We start from the raw sequence: 16,567 nt of genomic DNA on the forward strand, positions 1-16,567 counted from the left end.
AGCCTGAATAATTTTTTAGTATAAATATGTCCCATGCAATGCTTTGTGGCTATCTTTGAAGAGAAAAAAAGAAGAAAGGAAGATCAATAAATGTTAGACCAGTGGAACCTCTGCAGGCAGTTTAGCCCCGCCCCCCTCAGAGGACATTTGGGACTGTTTAGAGACATTTTTGGTTATCACATTGGAGGTTAGTTGTTAATGGCATCTAATGGATAGAGGCACAGGATGGCTCTCTAAGACAAAGAATTATTCTTCCCAAGATGTCAGTAGCACTAAGGTTGAGAAATGTTGCTGTAGAGCAGTGGTTCTCAGCCTTCCTAATGCTGTGACCCTTTAGTACAGTTCCTCATGTTGTGGTGACCCCCCAACCATAAAATTATTTTCATTGCTACTTCATAACTGTAATTTTGCTACTGTTAGGAATCGTAATGTAAATATCTGATGTGCAGGATGGTCTTAGGCGACCCCTGTGAAAGGGTAGTTTGACCCCCAAAGGGGTTGCAATCCACAGGTTGAGAACTGCTGCTTTAGAGTAATAATTTTTTTTCCTCATGAAATCTCAGCCTTTGGATAACAATGCTTTGTTTTAATCTTTGAGTGGATAATTATTTATTTGAAAAAGGACTTTTTCCCCCAGTCCCACTTCCAAAGTGAACACTTCTTTAGCACATTCAGCATCTGATCAAGGGGCATAAATTGAACCTGTATGCAACTTTTCCTCTCCAAATCTGTTCTTTAAAATATATGAGCACCAAAATCCTATATTCACATTTTATTTCCTTTTTTAGGGCCCTGACCTTGGGTATAGAAAATCTAGGCTGGAATAAGACTCTTATCAGGTCTTGAACCCATTGACTATTCATGGGTTTTTAATTTAGGGCAATTTGTGTCTCTTTTTGTAAAGGTACATCTTTTTATTTATACTAAAGATTCCAACTGGAAATTTTTAATATTAACTTTATTTGGTTAGAGTCATTGTAGGACCAAGAAACATTCACCTTCTAGTTATTAGTTCTAAAATGTTAATGTTTTATGATGATGTATTGAATTTTATTTGAGACTTTTCTGAGAGCACTAAGACCAAAAGAGGTTGAGATGACTCAGGCAAAGTCCATAAACTCTTGTTTGGGTAGTTAATCGAATACAGAGCTTTGAACTTGTTCCAGTGGAGCATATTGCTTTCATTTGGTTAGTAGTACAGCAAAAGGTTGGAATATTTGAGCTATCTACATATTATAATGTAGCTTGTCCAGTGGAAACATTTATCTAGGTTTATGCTGTTTATTTATTTATTCACTCATTCATTCATTCATTCATCCATTCACTTATTTACATGTACATTTCTATTTATCTGTTTGTTTGCTTGTTTGTTTATTTTGAGACAGGGTCTTTTTCTTTTGCCCTGGCTAGAGTGCAATGGTGTTATCACAGTTTACTGCCACCTCAAACCCCTGGGCTCAAGTGATCTTTTACTGCCTCAGCCTCCCAAAGTATTAGGGTAGCAGCTGTGAGCCACTTTGCCCTACCTGTTTATTTTATTTCAGACAGTTTTAATTTTGGAAAACAGTGAGATCTCCTGAGGTGATAAATATTTTAACATCATTATGTGAAAGCAGAGTTTCAGAACACTAAAGTACACTGTAAATTCATTGGTTCAGATGACATAGTATATCTAGCACCATACAATTGAACTTTCTGTGATAATAGAAATATTTTGTATCTATGATGGGCAGTATGGCAGCCACCAGCCATGTGTGATTATGGAGCACTTGAAAGGTGGCTAGTGAGACTGTGAAAGTGAACTTTAATTTATATTTACCCATAATTAATTTAAATTTAAATAAACTTGTCTGGATAGTGAGTGCTATTTTGGACAGTACATGTATAAACAATATTTCATTAGCTATTTAATAGCTATTACTAGTGCATTTTAGTCCTTAAGTCTCTGTTCAGAGCTCTTAAAACTATATCATATTCCATTATCAACTAATCATGGAGTTCAGTTTTGCTGGAATCTATATATTCTGAATTGTGTGGATCCAGATTTGTATTCACAGCTTTATATGAGAAAATGTGTTCACAGTCTAGTTATCCCTTCTTACTTGTAGGTATTTTAAGTATAATAGCTTTATTGAGACATAATTCACATACTATGTAGTTCACCCATTTGCCATGTACAAGTCAGTGGGTTTTAGTATAATCAGAGTTGTGCAACCACCACCACAGTCAATTTTAGAACATATTTTGTCACCCCAAAAAGAAACTCCATATCCATTGGCAGTTGCTCCCCATTTCTTCCTACCTCACCCCTCCCACTCCCCAGCCCTAGGACACCAGTCTGCTCTCTGTCTGTAGATTTTCCCCTCTTAGGTATTTCATATAAATAGAATTGTACACAGTGTGATCTTTGTGATTGGCTTCTTTCACTTAGCATGTTTTCAAGGTTGATCCATACTGTAACATCTATCAGTACTCCATTCCTTTTTGTTACTGAATAATATGACAGTTGACATCAGTGGACAGACATTTGTGTTGTTTCTATTTCTGAGCTATTATGAACAATGCTGCTATGAACATCATATGCGCGTTTTTGTGTGGGCATGTTTTCAGTTGTCCTGGGTATTTACCAGGTGTGAAATTTCTGGGTCTTGTGGTAACAGCATGTTTAATCTTTTGAGGGACTGAGACTATTTTCCAAAATGGCTGCACCATTTTATGTTCTACCAGCAGTACATGAGCATTTCTGTTTCTCCACATTTTTGTCCACACTTGTTATTATCTGTTTTTTATTTGTCACTATAGCTATCCTTGTGGGTGTAAAATTTTATCTCATTTTGGTTTTGATTTGCATTTTCCTAATGGTTAATGCTACTTAATAGATTTTGGACCTGTCATTAAATATGTCAATGTTCAGATATGATTTCTGCTTTTTAGTTGATATTTTTTGGTATTAATTTACTTTTTCTTCTTTTACTTTTGTTTTTGGAGACAGGCTCTTACTCTGTTGCCCAGGCTGGAATGCAAGGGCCATCATCATAGCTTACTGCAGCCTCAAACACCTGGGCTCACATGATTTTTCTTTCTCAGCCTCCTTAGTAGCTGGGACTATAGGTGTGTCCCACCGTAGCTGGCTAATTTTCAGTATTTTTTTTTTCTTTTGAGACAGAGTCTCACTATGTTGGCCTCAGTAGGGTGCTGTGGTGTTACGGCTCACAGCAACCTCAAACTCTTAGGCTTAAGTGATTCTCTTGCCTTCTCTACTAAGTAGCTGGGTCTACAGGCACCCACCACAACGCCCAGCTATTTTTTGTTGTTACTGTAGTTGTTGCTGTTTAGCAGGCCCAGGTTGGGTTTGAACCTGTCAGCCCCAGTGTATGTGGCTGGTGCCCTAACCATTGAGCGATAGGCGCTGAGCCTTTTCCGATATATTTATAGAAACAGTCTTGCCGTATTGCCCAGGTTGGTCTTAAACTCCTGGTCTCAAGCAGTCCTCCTATCTTGGACATCCAAAGTGCAGGTGTGAGCTACTGCACTTGGCCTGTTCTTCTTTTAAATTTCACATATCTAAAGTTGTGAGATAGGCAGATTAGGATCTTTGATTAAGATTCCGTTTCTCATTAAAGAAATAATTCCATAGTTATCCATGTGTAACTAAAACGTATTCTGTTCATGGAGTTGATAGAACTCTAGATAGACAGTGGAACCTCCATAGTTGACCACCTCCTTAAGTTGACCTAATTTTCATAGACCAGACATGCACCACATGTACGTAACATAGTTTCTTATGTTGGCCAGTTTGTTATAGTCCTTTGAGTGGTCAACTTACAAAGGTTCTGCTGTATTTAATCATTCTTGATTCTCTCCACATCTGTATAAGTCAAAGAACATACTCAAAGGTGGAAATACAAATATTTTTGAAGGTCTGTCAGTGGGCAGTAAAGGATTAATATTTTAGAAAATATTCTGGCTCGGCGCCTATAGCTCAACCGGCTAAGGCGCCAGCCACGTACACCTAAGGTGGCGGGTTCGAATCCCCAGCCCGGACCCGCCAAACAACAATGACAGCTGCAACCAAAAAATAGCCGGGCGTTGTGGCAGGCGCCTGTGGTCCCAGCTACTTGGGAGGCGGAGGCAGGAGACTCGCTTGAGCCCAGGAGTTGGAGGTTGCTGTGAGCTGTAATGCCACGGCACTCTACCCAGGGGGACAGCTTGAGGCTCTGTCTCAAAAAAAAAAAAGAAAATATTCTGAGAGTTAAACAATTCGTGAGGATACTTTGAATTTTTTGCTCCTTGGACTCTTCTCTGTGTTAAATTCTTACTTAAAGAAAACATGAAATGATGTTAAATTTTTTTCTTTCTTGTTTCCCTTTCCTTTGATGTTCTTTTCCCTGTAAACTTTTTTTTTTTTTTTTTTTTTTGAGACAGAGCCTCAAGCTGTGCCCCTGGGTAGAGTGCCATGGCATTACAGCTCACAGCAACCTCCAACTCCTGGACTCAAGCGAGTCTCCTGCCTCCGCCTCCCAAGTAGCTGGGACCACAGGCGCCCGCCACAACGCCCGGCTATTTTTTGGTTGCAGCCGTCATTGTTGTTTGGCGGGTCCGGGCTGGGGATTCGAACCCGCCACCTTAGGTGTACGTGGCTGGCGCCTTAGCCGGTTGAGCTATAGGCGCCGAGCCTTCCCTGTAAACTTTTAAGGACAACTTTTGAGATATGAAACCTAAATTGACTCAACAAGGTAAAGCACAGCCTTGTTTAGGTCAGGGTCATAGATTTGCAGCATTGCTGTGTAGAATGTCTGTGAGGAAACCTTTGATTGCAACTAAATGGCATTTTTTCCTTTGGGGGCATTCCCAAAGCATGTTTGCCAGCAGTTTTTACATTAGTGTGAACTCTTATTTATTTTTACCTATTGAAAATTACATGCAGCTTATCTTAGGTTTGTAGACTGTAAGAAACCTTTGGAAATCACTTGGTCTCAACCTCTAACTTTGTCACTGAGAAACAGAGTTCTATGAAGAGATAAAATTTGCCTAAGAATGTCGCTGGTTTCATAGTTAAGAATGCATACAGTGAGTACTTGGAGAATGTTGAATGAGTACATGTATATTGAATAATTTGATGACAGAGTTGGAACTAGAAAGCCAACTTTCTTGACTCATAGCCTAGGTGTTTTTCTTTTATGTTATGCCCCTTTCCTGGTAGCATATGAAAATGTTGCTAGTTGAAACAGATTAATAAACTAAGCTTCTTTTCTAACGTTATGTTTGGAATATTTACAGCTGAAGGCAGATACAATCTCTACACAGCGGATGGCAAGTACATCTTCAAGGAAAGAGAATCATTTGATGGCCGAAACGTTTTAAAGGTTAGTATGAAGCAGGGTAATTGGAAATTCTTTGGCATATGTCCGAAATAAAGGGAAAACAAATTGTTTTCCTTTTCACAGTAGAGTATATGTTTCTCATGCGTCTCACAAGGATCTTTGATCGAAAGGGCTGTTCCAATTTTTTTTCTTTTAATTTGCTAAAAGAAAAGAGAAATCCTCTTGACACACTGGAGTAGTTGAAATTGGTGATTTAAGAAACAGTTAGGCATCCCAACTACTTGGATCGTAGTCATACCTCTAAGTTTGCGTTTTTTTTTAAGTGGAAAATAATTGTTTGTCTTGTTCTGGCTGGTTTTTCTCTTTACCATAAAATCACTTTCTGAAATGGCTTTATAATCTGTTTTTACTCAGGAATAGCCCATGTCCTAAAATGTAGGTGGTTTACTTCTGACTTTTGATGCATTGCTTTTCTATGTGTTGAATTAATCCATGAAATTTAAATAAAAGGGGTTTTTCAGGGTTGCATTTGTGTGTGGTATTCTCCCACAGACTACATTTTACAATACTATGTATTCATGATTTGTGCCCCATCAGGTTAACATGCCATTGTGCCTCCAGGCAAACAGAAACATAAGTGGATACTAATAGAGTTGTTTTTGATTCCTTCATTTTATTTGTTCTGTGATGATTTAGGTCAAACATTTTTAAGGCCAGAGGTGTTTTTCATTGGTGGAAAAGAGAGCATTTAGTAAATCAGAGTAAGCTTTAGCTTTAGAAATGGTTTTCTCTTTTTCTTTCCTTACCCCTCGTCCATTCCCTTACCGTGTCACTTTACAGTCTTCTTGCCAAATGTTTAATATAATTGCTTTGCGTCCAATTAATAACAGCACTCTTTAGCAGTTGTGAGCATCTTACCACAAAGGCCAGCAGGACGTCCCATCACCCACATTGCAGAGCTGTGTTGATTCCTTGCTTTCTTATCTTCTCTCCTTTTGAGTAGCTTGCTTGTTTTTAAAGTAACCGTGGGTTTGAGCGGCAGGCTGGTAATGAATTCAATTGTATGATAATTAACTTTGCTGTTTTTTTCCCAGGTCACAGTTTTAGTGTGATATGAATCTTTTTCCTCCTCTATCTTCCTTCTTTGGGGATTTTCTGATATCACTATTAATTACTTTGCTTTTTGTTGTTATTAATTTGATTAAGAAAGAAAATAGACTGATTGGGGGAAACTATCTTTAGGAATGATTCAAAGCCAAGCTGGTTATTTATTTTATTTATTTATTCTTTTTTGCAGTTTTTGGCCGGGGCTGGGTTTGAACCCGCCACCTCCGGCATATGGGGCCAGCACCCTACCCCTTTGAGCCACAGGCACCGCCCTCGCTTTATTTATTTATTTTATTAAATCATAACTTTGTACATTGATGCCTCTATGGGGTTCAGTGTACTTCTTTGATATACAATGCGAAATGTTTACATTGAACTAAGCAACACATCTATCACAGTTATACTCATTTGCTAAGTTGGTTCTTATGGAATTAAAATTGAAGCCTGTGTGTTGGTGCATGTCAGGAGTGAGGTGCCCTGGCAGTTGTAAGAGAGAGGTAGTTGCAGGGAATTTACGTGAATAGTATGGACCTCTCACTTGATACGGAATTTCTCTCATTCTGGAAAAGTCTGTTTTCCATTTAAAGAAGCTTTTTCAGTGAGGTAAGACACCCCATTGATGACATGAATGTAGCTCCCTCTAGTGTTGATAAAAACCTGCTATATCCATAGTACCTTTCTAATCATGCCTAATCAGAGTGTTAGAGCTGGGCCCAGCTGCGCACTTAGAGACTATTTAGTTCAGTACCCAGCCTTAATCTTTGACATTAGATCCATTAGGTTAAAGTGACTTACCAAAGGTAGCGAGAATTAGTCACAGAGTCTGAATCAGAACAAAAAGACTTAAAATGTGCAACTTCAGCATTGTTTCTGCTGTCTCCCATAAAGGTGCTCAGCACTTAGGTAGAGATCATTAGATACATAGCATTTGAACTTAGGTATATCTATCTGTCTGAACTGTGATAACGTCTGATTAAAACTCATTTCATAAATATTAGGGCAGTGGGTTTGCCAGTTAGTCTAAAACAGTGGCTAATTAAGAATTAGACTTTTGAATTGAATATAATACTAACAGAAATATGTATTAGCTGGATACCATCTGCCAAGACCATTGTGGTCATTGTGATGTACTTCCTGCCTTCTAGGACCTTCTGTCGGTGAGGGGTACAGTTGATAAGCAGTTAGGATATAAAATAGTGTGGATGAATTATGAAAGAAAAGTGTCTTTGAACACAGTTATGACACAATGTTCTTTTATATAGTTTCTAGTGTTTTACTTAGTTCCAGGAAATATAATCTTTCACCTGTGGTCAATCAGGGAATTAACTTCTCTTTGAGAATAAAGGTAAATTGCGGGGTGCAGCAGTTTTACCCCAACACAGAAGAGACAATAACTATATTTGTGAAGTAGCAGTAGTCAGCCCGCCTTTTGGCATTATCACAAATAGGCATGTCTTTTTCAACTAAAACGTGAGAACCCATATCCCCTGCAGCCTTTAAAATACAAAAAGGATTTAGAAACTAATGGATTTTATGTATATAGTTTTTGTACCAAATGAAATTATTCCGTTTAGAAAAAAAAAATCAATTTCACTAACAAGATAGGGACTGATGTGGAATAAACAGAAAGGTTAAATGCGTTGGCTGGTAAGGAGGCTGAGCATGTGTGTGTAGCATATTAACAGCTACACAGGCTAAAAATCAGGAATACTGCTGATGGGAGGCAGGGTTGGAAAAAAAATCAACTTCATCTACTATTCAAAGAGAAACAGAATAAGAAAGAAAGTCATTGCTCATTTCTGTAAGAATTTAATGAGTAACAGCCAATTGCTATTCTACTCCATGAATAAAATTACCTCTTTTGGCTTGGTATAATATTGTGTGTTCTGGGTGCCTTAATAAGAAAAAAAAAGTCTCTAATGACTTTGGGAGGTAGAAGTCACATTTTTCTTTTGCACAGCTTTTTTGAGAGTTGTTGCAGCTGTAATACACTAGTGTGTGGTTATTCCTAGCTAAAATAAGAATTTTCTTTCCCTAAGAAAGACTTTGAAATAAGAACTGACAACCAAAGAATCATTCTCATGTTATTCAGACCTGAAAAGGAGCAAACATAGTCAGTTCTGGTGTTTTGTTTTGTTTTTAATTGAAGACTGACAGCTCCAAGAGGAGGATGCGTGAGTGAGGATGACCTAGGCCAAATTAACAGGATAGTGTCCCCTCAGAGAGATTCTATTTCTCATCTAAGAGATAGCAGCAAAGATGCTCTTTGTATCGCCATAGGCAGTGATAAACTTGTAATTGGAGAAATCATGCTGACCTAAAGACATACTGTCAGGAAATAACTGCTCCCTTACTAGCTAGGAGTAGGATGGTCATTAACTGTCAGCTTCTGGAGAGAGAAATAATGGAAGTCTGTTTGGGGGACTTATAAAATGGCCTTAAGCAACAGAATCAGTATTCTAAGATTGTGCTCAGAGCAGATTGAACAGCAGTGCCATATTAACGGTTCAAAAGCATAGCTTCTGACTGCAGAGTGGAGAGGAGGCATTAGAGCCCTAGTTTGCTCATCAGGGAGGGTGATTTGGTGCAAATAAAATCACAGTGATGTATTTGGGAAGGAATGGAAAATACTGTAAGTCCAAAATTGAAGGACCCTCTAAAAGTGCCATTTCTTTAGACACTTAAAAGTCTTGGAAAATATTAAAAAAGGGAGATGATTTTATACATTTTCTATTTTATATATAATAATCTTTAAATTTAGAGCAAGAGATGATTGGCAGGATTAAACTGTATTAATTTTTAATTACTTTACCCTGAAAATATATTTTAAATCTGTTTAGCCACATTTTTTTCTTGAAAGACATGAATGAAAGTCACTCAGGGACTTCATTCCTTTTTGCCTTTGTCCCATCTCTGTTCTTTAGAGCCTTTATTTATTCATTTATTTTGAGACAGAGTCTCACTATGTCTCCCTTGGTAGAATGCTGTGGCGTCACAGCTCACAGCAACCTCCAGCTCTTGGGCTTAGGCGATTCTCTTGCCTCAGCCTCCCAAGTAGCTGGGACTACAGGCACTCGCAACAATGCCCGGCAATTTTTTTGTTGTGTCGTTGTTTAGCTGGCCTGGGCTAGGTTCGAACCCAGCTGCCTCCGTGTATGTGGCCGGCGCCCTAATCACTGAGCTACAGGCACCAAGCCTCTTTAGAGCTTTTAAAAGGATAGTTAAAATGTATAAATTTATTTATTTATTTATTTTTGGCTGGGGCTGGGTTTGGACCCGCCACTTTCAGCATATGAGACCGACGCCCTACCCTTTTGAGCCCCAGGCGCCACCCCAAAATGTATAAATTTAAATGACATCTTCAATTTGCTTTAGAAAATTTTCTATAAAGGAATCTTTAAAAAAAATCACATACTATTTTTTTTTTTTTGCTGAAATACATATATGCATAAAACATGTATATACTTTAAAATAAATAAGCATAATGTGAACAATGCATCTACCGCCAAGGTCAAAAAGTAGAACATGCCTCCCCTGTTCCTCTCTGACCAACTCTTTATTCAGTCTGTCCAAGGTATGAAGGCACAATTACATTCTTAAACACTCTAAGTGGAGAGGCTTGTTTTGAATGATTGAAGTATTAAAAGATTGTTGAAGGCTCAGCACCTGTACCTTAAGTGGCTAAGGTGCCAGCCACATACACCAGAGGTGGCGGGTTCAAATCCAGCCTAGGCCTGCCCAACAACAATGACAACTACAACCAGAAAACAGCCGAGTGTTGTGGCAGGCACCTGTAGTCCCAGCTACTTGGGATTAAGAGAATCGCTTAAGCCAAGGAGTTTGAGGTTGCTATGAGCTATGATGCCACGGCACACTACCCAGGATGACAGCTTGAGGCTCTGTCTCAAAAAATAATAATAATAAAATAAAATAAAATAAAAATAAAAGTGTTGAAAAGATGAATTTCTTTTTCTTTTTTTCTAGGGGAGGAGAAAAGTGAGGTTTAGAACTATGTGGTTACTTTAAAAAAATTAATAAACTTTATTTTTTAGAGCAGTTTTAGGTTCACAGCAAAATTGAGTGGAAAGTACAGAGTGTTTCATATCTGCCCCCCACCCCCGGCCTTATACATGCACAACTTCCTCCACAGTTGACATCTGGCACTGCAGTGGTACATTTGTTACAGCTGATGAACTGACATGGACACATTATCACCCACAGGCCACAGTTTACATTAGATTACTCTTGATTTCTCTGTTGAGTTCCTGTTTTCAATTTTATTGATTTCTGCTCTATTTTTTCTTACTATTTCTTTCTTACTATTTTTTACTATTTCTTTCTTTCTTACTATTTTTTTTTCTTACTATTTCTCTTATTATCTTCTTATTTTGGATTTAATTTGCTCTTTTTTTTTCTAGTTTCCTAAGGTAAAACCTTAGATTATTGGTTTTAGAGTATTCTTTTCTAACACATGCATTCAATGCTACAAATTTCCCTCTAGTCACTGCATTTGGTGCATCCCACAAATTTTGATAAGTTGTATTTTTATTTTCATTTAGTTTAGAAAATTTCTAAATTTCTCTTTAGAGTTTGTCTTTGACCTATGAGTTACTTAGAGGTGTGCTATTCAATATCCAAATACTTTGGGATTTTCTAGCTGTCTTCCTGTTACTAATTTCAAGTTTAATTCCATTATAGCCTAAAAACAGATACTGTATGATTTCTATTCTTTTACATTTATTAAGATGTGTTTTATGGTCCAGAATGTAATCTGTCTTGTTGACTGTTCCTTGTGAGCTTGAGAAGAATGTGTAATCTGCTGTTATCGGATGAAGTGTTCTATAGATGTCCATTATATCCAGTTGAATGGTATAGCTACTAACTGCACCCTTACTAATTTTCTGCCTGCTGGACCTGTCTTCACCTGTAATAGTGGATTCATCTATTTCTTCTTGCTTCTGTCAGTTTTTACCTCATGTATGTTGACGCTTTATTGTTGGGTGCATCCACGTGAAGGATTGTTATGTCTTCTTGGACAATTGATCCCTTTATCATTATGTCATGCTTGTCTTTACCCCAATAGCATTCCTTGCCCAGAAGTCCGCTTTGTCTGAAATTAACACAGCTACTCACTTGCTTTTGATTAGTGTTAAAATGGCCTACCCTTTTCTCCATAATCTATATGTGTCTTTGTATTTAAAGTAGGCTTCTTATGGATAACATGTAGCTGTGTTTTTTCTTTTTTTAATATACTCTGACAATCTTTGTCTTTTAACTGGTATGTTTAGACCATTGATATTTAAAGTGATTATTGATATACTTAGATTAGTATATATTACATGTTTTACTGTTTTCTATTTGTTGCCCTTGTTTTTTGTTTCTGTTTTTGCCTACCACACTTTCTCTGCCTTTTTGGCTTTTTTTTTTTGAGACAGAGCCTCAAGCTGTCACCCTGGGTAGAATGCTGTGGCATCACAGCTCACAGCAACCTCCAACTCCTGGGCTCAAGTGAGTCTCCTGCCTCTGCCTCCCAAGTAGCTGGGACCACAGGCACCTGCCACAATGCTCAGCTATTTTTTGGTTGCAGCCATCATTGTTGTTTGGTGGGCCCGGGCTGGATTCGAACCCACCACCTTAGGTGTATGTGGCTGGCACCTTAGCTGCTTGAGCCACAGGCACCGATCCTGCCTTTTTTGGCCTTAATTGAGCATTTTATATAATTTATTCTCTCTTCTTTTGTAGCATATCACTTATTATAACTTATACTTCTTTATGTTTAGTGATTGGCCTGTAGGTGTCCTCAAACTATGGCCTGTGGGCCACATGCAGCCTGCCTAGGACATTTATCCCGCCAAGTGTTTTTGCTGCCTCTGCCTGTCCTGCTTAGCAGCCAGCTAGTCCCAGGGCCCACAGTCCGGCCCTCTGTTTAAAAATTTTGAGGACTGAGGACCCCTGGCCTAGAGTTTGCATATATGTTTGTAATCAATCCAAGTACTCTTTCTTTTCTTTTCTTTCTTGGTGTTGCCCTGGGTAGAGTGCTGTGGCATCACAGCTCACAGCACTCTTGGGCTGAAGCGATTCTCTTGCCTCAGCCTCCCAGGTAGCTGGGCCTACAGGCGCCTGTCATAACGCCTGGCTACTTTTTGTCTGTAGTTGTCATTGTTGTTTGGCACACCCGGGCTGGATTTGAACCTGCCAGCTCCAGGATATGTGGCTGGCGCCCTAGCCGCTTGAGCTACAGGCACCCAGCCACCAAGTACACTTTCAAATAACAATCTGCTTCACAATAGTGCAAGTGCTTTATGACAACAACACGTTCCTAATCCTCCTTCCCTTGTATCATTGCTGTCATTCATTTTGTTTACACATAAGCATATGTATACACACACACACATAAGCACACATGATTGAATACATTGTTGGTATTATTTTGAACAATTTGTCTGTTTGATGAATTAAGAAAATAAAAGTTTTTATTTTACCTTCATTCTCCAGAGCTTTCCCTTTCTTCACATAGATGCAAATTTCTGATCTATCATTTCCCTTCTTTCTGAACACTGTTTTAACATTTCTTGCAAGGCAGGTCTACTGGCAACAAATTCCCTCAATTGTTTGTCTGAGCAAATATTTATTTCTCCTTCAAAAAAAAATTTTCTTTTTGAAACAGAGTCTCACTCTGTTGCCTCAGGCTAGAGTACTGTGGTGTCAGCATGGCTCACAGCAAATTCAAACTCCGGGGTTCAAGCAATTTTCCTGCCTCAGCTTGCCAGTAGCTGGGACTACAGGAAACCACAATGATGCCCTTTGAATTGTTCTTTTTTTTTTTTTTTTTTTTTAGTGGAGACGGAGGTCTCACTTTTTCTTAGGGTGGTCTTGAACTCCTGAGCTTAACTGATCCTCTGGCCTTGACCTCCCTGAGTATGTAAACCACCACACCCATTCTCCTGCAATTTTGAAGGATAATTTCACAGAGTTCAGGCTTGTGGATTGGTGTTGTTTTAAATATTTGACTCCACGCTCTATTGCATGGTTTCAGAGGAAAAATTAGATTCTTTTCTTTGCCTCTGTGTAGGGAAGGTACCCCCTCCCAAACTTCTTTCAAGATTTTCCCCTTGATTTTCTGAAGTGCAAATGTGGTATACTTACATATAGTGGTGGGTGGGTGTTGTGGGGTTTTTTTTTTTTTCTATTTCTTTTTTGCATTTACCCTGCTTGGTATTCTCTGAGCTTCCTAGATACGTGGTTTGGTATCTGACACTAATTTGGGAAAATTCTCAGTCCCTGTTGCTCAGATAGTACTTCCATGTCTTCTTTCTTCTTCTGATATTTCTGTTCTGTGTATGTTACACCTTTTGTAGTTGTCCTATAGCTCTTGTATAATCAGCTCTGCTTTTTTAGTCTTTGTTCTCTTTGTCTTTCAGTTTTGGAAGTTTCTATTGTTACATCCTCAAACTCAGAGAACTCTCCTCAGCCTTGTCCAATCTACTAGTGAAACTATCAGAGGCATTCTTTATTTTGTTAACAGTGTTGTTATTCACTTGCATTTCTCTTTTTTTTTTGAGCCGGTCTCACTACATCACCCTCCATAGAGTGCTGTGGCATCACAGCTCACAGTGACCTCAAACTCTTGGGCTGAAGCAGTTCTCTCGCCTTAGCCTCCAAAGTAGTTAAGACTATAGGTGCCCACCACAATGCCCAGCTATTTTTTGGTTGTAGTTGTTGTTGTTGTTTGGCAGGCCCTGGCTGGATTTGAACCTGCCAGCGCTGGTGTATGTGGCTGGTGCTTTAGCTGCTGAGCTACAGGCGCCCCAGCCAGTTGAGTATTTTAATTCCCCTAGGTATGTTAAGCTCTGATAAAACCACAGCAGGTTAGGCTCTGGAAAATAGTTTCTCCTGAGGACAGGCTTTGTTGAAAAGAACAAAGTACTCTGGTTTAAATGGTTCCTTTTCCTTTCTCTGCTGGAAGCAGGAGCAAATTTTTCTCCATTGTTCACTGTGAAGATCTGGTAGAGGTCTTGGAGATAAAACTTATATAGGCAGGGTCCTCCCTGTGACTGGACCCCTGAAGTTTTTATCCTCATACTTCTCTGCAGTGAGCCTCCAGCAGTTTGTCCGTTAGCTAGGCTTTCCTACTCTAGAGATTTCTCCTTGTGAGTTTCTTCTGTGGTTGTGATCCTCTGTATCCACCTGTGTGTGTCCCCAGTTTGGGGGACAGCAGTTTGTCCTGTGATCTTACTTCTCTGACCAATCCAAGAAGAATTGATAACTTTTTAGTTCAGCTTTTTATTTACTGTTAGAATGGTGTAGTGACTTCAAAGTTCTTTTTTTTTTTGTAGTTTTTGACCAGGCTGGGTCTGAACCTGCCACCTCCAGTACATGGGGCCAGAGCCCCATTCCTTGAGGCACAGGCGACACCAAACTTCTAAGTTCTTTAATGCTGGACCAAAAACCAGAAGTCTTGTAATGTTTTTTAAAAAATTATTAATACTGGGTGGCACCTGTAGCTCAAGCAGCTAAGGCGCTAGCCACTTACACCAGAGCTGTCGGGTTTGAATCCGTTTGAATTCAGCCAGGGTCTGCCAAACAATAACAACCACAACCAAAAAGGAAAAAAAAAATAGCTGGGCATTGTGGCAGGACTCCTGTAGTCCCAGCTTCTCAGGAGGCTGCGGCAAGAGAATTGCTTAAGCCTAGAAGTTTGAGGTTGCTGTGAGCTGTGACATCATAGCACTCTACCCAGAGTGATAGCTTGAGGCTCTATCTCAAAAAAAAAAAAAAAATTAAAGTCTATGGTTTATCTTTTAAGGGTACATGTGAATCTTTCTAAATGAAGAATATAAATGTCTTAACACAATAACTAAGAAAATGACATGAAGGCTATGTTAACCAGTTTGATGAAAATATTTCAAATTGTATAAAAATAGCACACTGTACCCCATGACAGTATCAATGTACACAGCTATGATCTAATTTAAAAAAATTATTAATGCTTGCAAAAGAAGACTGGCATTTAAAAGGTATATTATTTCACTTAAGGAAGAAAATATTTTTTAAATTATCTAGTTTTTAATTACATAACACATAATTATATAATGTTCTTGTTAGTTACTTGAGACCTCTTTAGATTTTTTTCCTCAAAATTCAGATTTTTCAGAAAGTCTTTTTTTGTTGTTGTTGAGACAGTCTCTGTTTGTTACCCTTGGTAGAGTGCCGTGGCATCATAGTTAACAACAACCTCAAACTCTTGGGCTGAAGAGACCCTACTGCCTCAGTCTTTGAAGTAGCTGGGTCTTCAGATGCTTACCATAATGTCTGGCTATTTTTTAGAGGTGGGCTCTCACTCTGGCTCAGGCTGGTCTCAGACTCCTGAGCTCAGGCAATCCGTCCTCCTCATCCACCACAAAGTGCTAGGATTACAGGTATAAGCCACCCAGAAAGTTTTTCCTTGAATGTCTGTCACTAAATGTCCTGCTGCACTATGGTAGCAAGATAAATAATAGCAAACTGAATTTAGGATAAAGTTACTATCTCTTGAGTTTCACCATAGCTATGGTGTCCTTTTTATATTTCTGTAACCTGAAATTTTAATCTTATTTAAATAAAATCATTAAGCATATATCCTATCCTCTAGAAGCTCTTAATGCTTACAAACTAAATGTACTTGGACATCCCATTATTTAGTGATAGTTTTTATCTGTGGTATTGAAAGCAGTTACATTATTCTTCACAGTCACGTGAAATAGGTGGTTGTTAGTGAAACAAACATATAACTTTATGCATGCAATAAATAGTTACATTTGGAAAATAAAAATATAAAATTTTTGTTAATATCTTATATAAAAATATATCTTACTTTAGAGTACATGACAGTCCTTGAAAATTACATATATACATTCACACATACATATATTCCATCAAGTATTAGAAGAAGAAATCAAGGAAACATCTGGCAAATGTTGGAGATAAAGAATACTCAGGGGCTCGGCGCCTGTGGCTCAAGCGGCTAAGGCGCCAGCCACATACACCTAAGGTGGCAGGTTCGAATCCCCAGGCCGGACCCGCCAAACAACAATGATGGCTGCAACCAAAAAATGGCCAGGCGTTGTGGCGGGCGCCTGTGGTCCCAGCTACTTGGG

The 16,567-nt window shown here is 38.7% G+C and overlaps 1 protein-coding gene across 1 annotated transcript in view; it reads left to right on the forward strand.

The window, feature by feature from the left end:
* ASCC1 (activating signal cointegrator 1 complex subunit 1) overlaps positions 1–16,567 on the forward strand; it is a 135,391-nt gene that overhangs the window by 100,692 nt on the left and 18,132 nt on the right. The window contains exon 9 of the mRNA XM_012801401.2: positions 5,281–5,366. Coding sequence (XP_012656855.1) covers positions 5,281–5,366 — 86 coding nt within the window. The remainder of the gene's footprint in view (positions 1–5,280; positions 5,367–16,567) is intronic.

This window comes from Otolemur garnettii, unplaced genomic scaffold (genome assembly GCF_000181295.1).
Source record: "Otolemur garnettii isolate 467f Iridium unplaced genomic scaffold, OtoGar3 scaffold00008, whole genome shotgun sequence".
NCBI lineage: Eukaryota > Metazoa > Chordata > Mammalia > Primates > Galagidae > Otolemur > Otolemur garnettii.